Raw genomic sequence first — 10,000 nt, 5'->3', positions numbered from 1 at the left:
CCAAGCTGACTCCTGGAGTATGGAGGACTTAAAATGAATTAAATATAAATAAATAAATGCTTAAATAAATGTATAAATAAATGTTTAAATAAATCTATAAATAAATAAATGCTTAAATAAATAAATGTTTAAATAAATCTATAAATAAATGCTTAAATAAATGTATTTATTTATACTTAAGTCATTTTAAGTCCCCCATACTGGAGTGTGTTTGACCCTTCCACCCCCCCCCCCACACACACACACACACACCCCTACTGTCTGACTATCCTCCCGTCCCGCTGAGCGAGCTGCGTGACGACGCGTGTTGAACGGTTTGTCCACACAAACAAATAAACGCTAAACGAGCCGCATCATAGTCCCGTGTCAACGGACCCGACCTCTCTCTACCTCCATCGTCTCTCTCTCTCCATCCCCCTCTCTGACTCGTCCTCACCGTCTGTGTTTTGACGAAGAGGAGGATGTCCCCGGTGTCGTCGGCTGAGGGTTTTCTTGTTTCCGTCCTCTTTGAAGTGAACTTCATGTAATATTGAAGCCCGTCGGCTCTAATCTGAGTGTAGAACAGCGGCGTGGGGCGGTCTCTCCTCGGAGTAACCGTGTCTTCTTCTCTCTCTTCTCTCCCATCCGTCTCCTTCCCTCCAGGACTACACACTGACGATGTACTTCCAGCAGGCCTGGCGGGACAAGCGTCTGTCCTACTCCGAGATCCCCCTGAACCTGACCTTGGATAACCGGGTGGCCGACCAGCTCTGGGTGCCCGACACGTACTTCCTGAACGACAAGAAGTCGTTTGTCCACGGCGTCACGGTGAAGAACCGGATGATCCGGCTGCACCCGGACGGCTCCGTGCTGTACAGCCTCAGGTGAGCTTCAGTCTGACCGCACGACGAGGACACGGTGCTGGACGGGGGAAACACAAAGAGGACATACTGCCCCCCCCCCCTATGACGTGACTTGTACTCTGAAGTTTAGGATTCAATTGTTCCAGATGCTTATGTGATAGAAATGAAATAACCAGAAGGAAACCTCGCCTCCCACCTAGAAGACGCTCCGGTGTCCGTCAGTCATGAGCTCATGAGAGACGTGGGGGGAGCCACTGACGTGAGCTGTTATGTGGCCCCTGGGAGGAACCTTGATGTGGATGCAGTGACTACTTGAATCCTCATTGACTGGACAGACACTCACAGCACAGGGAGCTGTTCACGAGGAAACTGATTCATGGACATCACCAACAGAAAAGACACACAGGATGTGTGTACAGTGTGATGTCGTTGTTCCTGCTATAATATATATATATATATATATTTATACATATATATATTACAATTATAATATAGTATAAGTAGGATCATAATTATATAATAATTCATTATTATATATACAAATAATTACATATATATATATATGTATAAATAGTTATATATAGATATGTATAAATATATATATATATATATTTATACATATATATATTACAATTATAATATAGTATAAGTAGTATCATAATTATATAATAATTCATTATTATATATACAAATAATTATATATATATATATGTATAAATAGTTATATATAGATATGTATAAATATATATATATATATATATATTTATACATATATATATTACAATTATAATATAGTATAAGTAGTATCATAATTATATAATAATTCATTATTATATATACAAATAATTATATATATATATACATATATATGTATAAATAGTTATATATAGATATGTATAAATATATATATATATGAATATATAGGCCACGGACCTCCATTAGAGGTCTGACAGCACTTCTTCTCTCCGGTTGCATAACAACCACACCAGCATCCCCCAGAATGCACTGCAGACACACAGACACACACACACATACACACACACACAGACACACACACACACACACACACACACACACACAGACACACACACACACACACACACACACACACAGAGACACACACACACAGACACACACACACACACACAGACACACACACAGACACACACACAGACACACACACACAGACACACACACACACACACACACACACAGACACACACACAGACACACACACAGACACACACATACACACACAGACACACACACAGACACACACACACACACACACACACAGACACACACACAGAGACACACACACACACACACACACACACAGTGGCTGTCTGAGGATCTTCTCTTTGTGCTGGTTTATTTCGGGGGGAAATGTAATTGGATGCTACAAGTCCACAGATGCTGATAATGGAGGAAACCACACAGAGATAATGTTCAGCAGCTGATGAATATTCACACACACACACTCACACACACACACACACACACACACACACACACTCATCCGTTGAGGGTTACACATAGTTATTTGCCTATTTGTGGAGACACACACACAAACACACACACTGTATTTACCATTGAACTGCTGATTCATGTTGTCTATTGTTCTTTTCCCATCGTGTAACACCGCTCGTTCTTTACAGTTTTTTTCGATTGCTAAACGACAGTGGGCACAACTGGAGTCACATGTGCAAAACTCTAACTACAGTCTGCACAGCAGCAGTTCATGTAGACCAAACTCTAGTTTGTTTTTCATTGCTTGAACACAGTTTTCGAAACTCTAACACTTATCCCATGACTTTAACCACAACCTGCACAACACTGTGGATGTACAGCACTTTGTTCAAATGCGAACACACTGCTGTCAAAACTGTGAACCACACATTCAAAACGGAATAGAGTTCAGCCTTGTGCCTTTCAAACACTGCGGATTGCAATTTCAGCTGAAAGGCTAAGCAGGTGTCTTGTTTTAGACTTGTTAGTGAACACACACACACACATATATATATATATATATATATATATATATATTACAGTATATATAGGTAGAGCTCAGAAAGACTCATTTTGGAAATAGAACAAGGAAGACGGGTTCGTGGAGGGAGAAGGGTGGCAGGGAGAGCGGGATGCGTGGAGGAAGACAAAGAGCTGTTATTCCAGATGAAATAAGGGCTACACTTATAGACCATGTCATGTAATGTCGTGAACCAAGTGTTTGGTCACCACCACATGACCAAATGTCTCTTTTGGAAGCCATGCGTGCGGATGTGAGGACACGAGTCCAGAGGACTGCCAGGTGGATCAGGCCCTCCAGAAGGTTCATCCCAGGTGGCAAGAGAGAACATTAGATGTGATGTTGATGACAACATGTGGCCTGATGCTAGAGAGAGGCAGGATTAGACCTCAATTATTTGTTCGAATTACAGTATGTACTTTTAGTTTCTACCTTTTTTTTCTCATTACTGTAATTCCGTAAATTACTACAGACTATTGAAGCAAACTGCTAATTTTCATTTACCTTAAAGAATTGTTATGTTCTAAAAAATTTAGAAATCATGTGAACGAATGTCACTCTTTTCTATGAAGAAAATATTACTTTGTTTGAAGTCACTGAAATTGTTCAAACTGTAAAGATGAAAAGTTAGTATTTTCTGTATTGGTGTTTGATGCTAGTGTTTTTACTGTGTGTGTGTTCTGAGTGACAGTGTGTGTTACCTCAGTGAGGGCTGTGCAGAGTGTTTGGCTGCACTGAGCGTGTTTTGAGCCATGTGTTAAGAGTTGTGTTGCTTGGAATGAGTTTTGCAGGTGATGTGAACTGTTTAGCTCAGGTGACTGTTGGTAGTGCAGACTGTGGTTAGAGTTTTGCACATGTGACTCCAGTTGTGCCCACTGTCGTTTAGCAATCGAAAAAAACTGTAACAGCTCATTACAGCTAGAACGTCTTGAACTATTCAAAAGGCTCCAGCATTCATGTGTGGAGGTGTTTAAGGATTTGAGGTCTTGTGTTCTATGAATATCTCTAGACTGTAATATCTCACGCTCTACATGTCCTCAAAGCCACCACTTACATCTCGTTACCCTGGCGTTGTGTGTTGTCAGGATCACGACCACCGCGGCGTGCATGATGGACCTGAGGCGCTACCCACTGGACGAGCAGAACTGCACCCTGGAGATCGAGAGCTGTGAGTAATCCCTCCTTCCAGACCGAGTGTTTGTCGCGTGTCCATCGAGCTGCGGTGGGTCGGCTCTTCCCGCTCCGCGCGACGGTTCAACACGTTCAGCATCCTCCTCCCCATGCAGAGGCATTAGTTCATTCCTGAGGGACCTGCCACCAGTTTGCTCCTCCACAACAACATGCTGTGTCATCAGCCGACAGAGGAGACACATCAGGGCGCATCACACCAGCCACGACTTGTAAAAAGTGCAGCCGCTACTAAAACGACTTGGCAAAAACACGCCGGGCAAAACGGCCTGTGGAGCGCCTGCTTTGCGCAACCGGGGCGATAAAACTTCATTTACTGAATGGATTCAGGCCGACGTCTCTCGCCTCGCTGTGTTGAGGGAGGAGGAGGAGGAGGAGGAGGGGGAGGAGGAGCAGACCCCAAAAAGAGTCAGTTCTGGGTTCACGATATATAAAAAGAAGAAGGAAAGAGTACGGCGAATACCACACGAACACAGGAGGGGAGTGGTAAAGTAAGAAAGCCCGCCTCTTACTTCATCCTATTGGCTGCCTTGAACCTCCTGTTCATCCTATTGGCTGCCTTGGGCCTCCTGTTCATCCTATTGGCTGCCTTGAACCTCCTGTTCATCCTATTGGCTGCCTTGAACCTCCTGTTCATCCTATTGGCTGCCTTGGGCCTCCTGTTCATCCTATTGGCTGCCTTGAACCTCCTGTTCATCCTATTGGCTGCCTTGGGCCTCCTGTTCATCCTATTGGCTGCCTTGGGCCTCCTGTTCATCCTATTGGTTGCCTTGAGCCTCCTGTTGATCCTATTGGCTGCCTTGAGCCTCCTGTTGATCCTATTGGCTGCCTTGGGCCTCCTGTTGATCCTATTGGCTGCCTTGGGCCTCCTGTTGATCCTATTGACTGCCTTGGGCCTCCTGTTGATCCCATTGGCTGCCTTGGGCCTCCTGTTGATCCTATTGGCTGCCTTGGGCCTCCTGTTCATCCTATTGGCTGCCTTGAGCCTCCTGTTGATCCTATTGGCTGCCTTGAGCCTCCTGTTCATCCTATTGGCTGCCTTGGGCCTCCTGTTGATCCTATTGGCTGCCTTGGGCCTCCTGTTCATCCTATTGGCTGCCTTGGGCCTCCTGTTCATCCTATTGGCTGCCTTGGGCCTCCTGTTGATCCTATTGGCTGCCTTGAGCCTCCTGTTGATCCGATTGGCTGCCTTGGGCCTCCTGTTGATCCTATTGGCTGCCTTGAGCCTCCTGTTCATCCTATTGGCTGCCTTGGGCCTCCTGCTGATCCTATTGGCTGCCTTGAGCCTCCTGTTCATCCTATTGGCTGCCTTGGGCCTCCTGTTCATCCTATTGGCTGCCTTGAGCCTCCTGTTGATCCTATTGGCTGCCTTGAGCCTCCTGTTGATCCGATTGGCTGCCTTGGGCCTCCTGTTCATCCTATTGGCTGCCTTGAGCCTCCTGTTGATCCTATTGGCTGCCTTGAGCCTCCTGTTGATCCGATTGGCTGCCTTGGGCCTCCTGTTGATCCTATTGGCTGCCTTGAGCCTCCTGTTCATCCTATTGGCTGCCTTGGGCCTCCTGCTGATCCTATTGGCTGCCTTGAGCCTCCTGTTCATCCTATTGGCTGCCTTGGGCCTCCTGTTCATCCTATTGGCTGCCTTGGGCCTCCTGTTGATCCTATTGGCTGCCTTGGGCCTCCTGTTCATCCTATTGGCTGCCTTGGGCCTCCTGTTCATCCTATTGGCTGCCTTGAGCCTCCTGTTGATCCTATTGGCTGCCTTGAGCCTCCTGTTGATCCGATTGGCTGCCTTGGGCCTCCTGTTGATCCTATTGGCTGCCTTGAGCCTCCTGTTCATCCTATTGGCTGCCTTGGGCCTCCTGCTGATCCTATTGGCTGCCTTGAGCCTCCTGTTCATCCTATTGGCTGCCTTGAGCCTCCTGTTGATCCTATTGGCTGCCTTGAGCCTCCTGTTGATCCTATTGGCTGCCTTGGGCCTCCTGTTCATCCTATTGGCTGCCTTGGGCCTCCTGTTGATCCTATTGGCTGCCTTGGGCCTCCTGTTGATCCTATTGGCTGCCTTGAGCCTCCTGTTCATCCTATTGGCTGCCTTGGGCCTCCTGTTGATCCTATTGGCTGCCTTGAGCCTCCTGTTCATCCTATTGGCTGCCTTGGGCCTCCTGTTCATCCTATTGGCTGCCTTGGGCCTCCTGTTGATCCTATTGGCTGCCTTGAGCCTCCTGTTCATCCTATTGGCTGCCTTGGCTGAGTGTCACATCGATGAGCGTTGCTCCTCCACGCCTCGCGCTTAAAGTTGAGAATATTTAAACTTTTAACCTTTAAGAAAAATGCCTTTAAAAGGTGGCGTACTGTAGGAATCAATAGTTTTGCTAGCGGCGCGTTTTTGAGAGTCGCTCGCTCGCCCGGTGTGATGGAGCCCTTAGCTAGCGGCCATGTTGAACGGCTGCCATCACATGACGCTGGCAGCTCAATGAGCTCCTCCAGCCTCGTGCGCTGCGTGTTCCTGAGGTGACGAAGAAGAGATGCTCACGCTTCCCGAAGCTGCAGCCCAGTTACCAATGACAACGATGTGCGAGCGTGGCATCACACGGGGGGGGGGGGGGGGCGCCTCCATGACCCCACAGTGACCCCACAGTGTGAGGGTGCAGGCTCCAGTGGATCCCCAGACCGATACCAACAGGTTTCTATCAGTTTCACAGACGACAACAACACACAGGACGCTCAGGGCTTCATTCCAAATGTCTGCTCAACAAAGCAAAACAAGGAAAAGAATATCTGTTTATGTCCCGTTGCTCTGGAGGGATGACTTTCCTTCAGCTTTCCTTTGCTGAGGTGGAGAAGCTGCCCTCACCTTTCATCATCATCACGGACAACAAGCTTTATTTACTGGGATAAATAATCCTGCTGGAGCTTCATTCAATGCATCTGGTTGTAGTTTCATCCAGAGGGAGTTGAGGGTTTTACACTCGGCGGTGGAGCGTGAGCCGGACGGCGTGCAGCTGGCGCTCAGCAGGAAGCAGAGGACGTGACTTCAGCTGCTTCACTTTCTTATTGCACGACACGTTTATTAAGCATAAAGATGAGGAACAGTGACGCTCCGAGGATGAAGAGATGAAGAGATGGATGTGGTCATGAGATCTGAGGAGCATCCATCGACCAATGAGATGGAGGCAGACGCACAATGAGATGGATGCTGATACACAATGTGATGGACGCACAATGAGATGGATGCTGATACACAATGTGATGGATACACAATGTGATGGATGCTGATACACAATGTGATGGATGCAGATACACAATGTGATGGATGCACAATGAGATGGATGCAGATACACAATGTGATGGATGCACAATGAGATGGATGCTGATACACAATGTGATGGATACACAATGTGATGGATGCAGATACACAATGAGATGGATGCTGATACACAATGTGATGGATACACAATGTGATGGATGCTGATACATGAGTGAGGTTACAGGAATACACTCAGCTAATGACCCTGATGCATGATGGGAACAGAACTGCATTAGCGCAGCACATTAATAGGAACCCTGTGAAGACAGTTTATTGATAAAAGAAAGATTAATTAAAATAGACATTATGTCCGTCTTCAGTTCAAATATAACAAAAATAGTCCAAATAAACTGAAGAAGGAACATCAGAAGAGAAGACTGACCTCCAGCTGTGAGGAGATCTGATGATGAGCATCACATACGTCATGGAGGGGAGAGACAGAGCGTCCCTGTGCCTCCTGGTGGGACTCCTCCCTCTAGAGACATGAGGTCATCAACCAGGAGACATGAGGAGAGCGACCAGGAGACATGAGGAGAGCGACCAGGAGACATGAGGTCATCGACCAGGAGACATGAGGAGAGCGACCAGGAGACATGAGGAGAGCGACCAGGAGACATGAGGTCATCGACCAGGAGGCACGAGGTCATCGACCAGGAGACACGAGGAGAGCGACCAGGAGACATGAGGAGAGCGACCAGGAGACACGAGGTCATCGACCAGGAGGCACGAGGTCATCGACCAGGAGACATGAGGTCATCGACCAGGAGACACGAGGTCATCGACCAGGAGACATGAGGAGAGCGACCAGGAGACACGAGGTCATCGACCAGGAGACACGAGGTCATCGACCAGGAGACATGAGGTCATCGACCAGGAGACATGAGGAGAGCGACCAGGAGACACGAGGTCATCGACCAGGAGACATGAGGAGAGCGACCAGGAGACACGAGGTCATCGACCAGGAGACATGAGGAGAGCGACCAGGAGACATGAGGTCATCGACCAGGAGACATGAGGAGAGCGACCAGGAGACACGAGGTCATCGACCAGGAGACATGAGGAGAGCGACCAGGAGACATGAGGTCATCGACCAGGAGACACGAGGTCATCGACCAGGAGACATGAGGAGAGCGACCAGGAGACATGAGGTCATCGACCAGGAGACATGAGGAGAGCGACCAGGAGACATGAGGTCATCGACCAGGAGACACGAGGTCATCGACCAGGAAACATGAGGTCATCGACCAGGAGACATGAGGAGAGCGACCAGGAGACATGAGGAGAGCGACCAGGAGACACGAGGTCATCGACCAGGAGACACGAGGAGAGCGACCAGGAGACATGAGGAGAGCGACCAGGAGACACGAGGTCATCGACCAGGAGGCACGAGGTCATCGACCAGGAGACACGAGGTCATCGACCAGGAGACATGAGGAGAGCGACCAGGAGACATGAGGTCATCGACCAGGAGACATGAGGAGAGCGACCAGGAAACATGAGGTCATCGACCAGGAGACATGAGGAGAGCGACCAGGAGACATGAGGAGAGCGACCAGGAGACATGAGGTCATCGACCAGGAGACATGAGGAGAGCGACCAGGAGACATGAGGAGAGCGACCAGGAGACATGAGGTCATCGACCAGGAGGCACGAGGTCATCGACCAGGAGACACGAGGAGAGCGACCAGGAGACATGAGGAGAGCGACCAGGAGACACGAGGTCATCGACCAGGAGGCACGAGGTCATCGACCAGGAGACATGAGGTCATCGACCAGGAGACACGAGGTCATCGACCAGGAGACATGAGGAGAGCGACCAGGAGACACGAGGTCATCGACCAGGAGACACGAGGTCATCGACCAGGAGACATGAGGTCATCGACCAGGAGACATGAGGAGAGCGACCAGGAGACACGAGGTCATCGACCAGGAGACATGAGGAGAGCGACCAGGAGACACGAGGTCATCGACCAGGAGACATGAGGAGAGCGACCAGGAGACATGAGGTCATCGACCAGGAGACATGAGGAGAGCGACCAGGAGACACGAGGTCATCGACCAGGAGACATGAGGAGAGCGACCAGGAGACATGAGGTCATCGACCAGGAGACACGAGGTCATCGACCAGGAGACATGAGGAGAGCGACCAGGAGACATGAGGTCATCGACCAGGAGACATGAGGAGAGCGACCAGGAGACATGAGGTCATCGACCAGGAGACACGAGGTCATCGACCAGGAAACATGAGGTCATCGACCAGGAGACATGAGGTCATCGACCAGGAGACATGAGGAGAGCGACCAGGAGACATGAGGAGAGCGACCAGGAGACACGAGGTCATCGACCAGGAGACACGAGGAGAGCGACCAGGAGACATGAGGAGAGCGACCAGGAGACACGAGGTCATCGACCAGGAGGCACGAGGTCATCGACCAGGAGACACGAGGTCATCGACCAGGAGACATGAGGAGAGCGACCAGGAGACATGAGGTCATCGACCAGGAGACATGAGGAGAGCGACCAGGAAACATGAGGTCATCGACCAGGAGACATGAGGTCATCGACCAGGAGACACGAGGAGAGCGACCAGGAGACACGAGGTCATCGACCAGGAAACATGAGGTCATCGACCAGGAG

At 49.1% G+C, this 10,000-nt stretch overlaps 1 protein-coding gene across 1 annotated transcript in view; it reads left to right on the top strand.

The window, feature by feature from the left end:
* The window catches only part of LOC130212186 (gamma-aminobutyric acid receptor subunit beta-2-like), a 62,295-nt gene that overhangs the window by 29,544 nt on the left and 22,751 nt on the right, over positions 1-10,000 (top strand). Inside the window, exons 4-5 of the mRNA XM_056443330.1 lie at positions 643-863; positions 3,957-4,039. Coding sequence (XP_056299305.1) covers positions 643-863; positions 3,957-4,039 — 304 coding nt within the window. The remainder of the gene's footprint in view (positions 1-642; positions 864-3,956; positions 4,040-10,000) is intronic.

This window comes from Pseudoliparis swirei, chromosome 3 (assembly GCF_029220125.1).
Source record: "Pseudoliparis swirei isolate HS2019 ecotype Mariana Trench chromosome 3, NWPU_hadal_v1, whole genome shotgun sequence".
NCBI lineage: Eukaryota > Metazoa > Chordata > Actinopteri > Perciformes > Liparidae > Pseudoliparis > Pseudoliparis swirei.
Note: the sequence above shows the minus strand (reverse complement) of the source record. Positions and strands in the feature narration are given on the sequence as shown.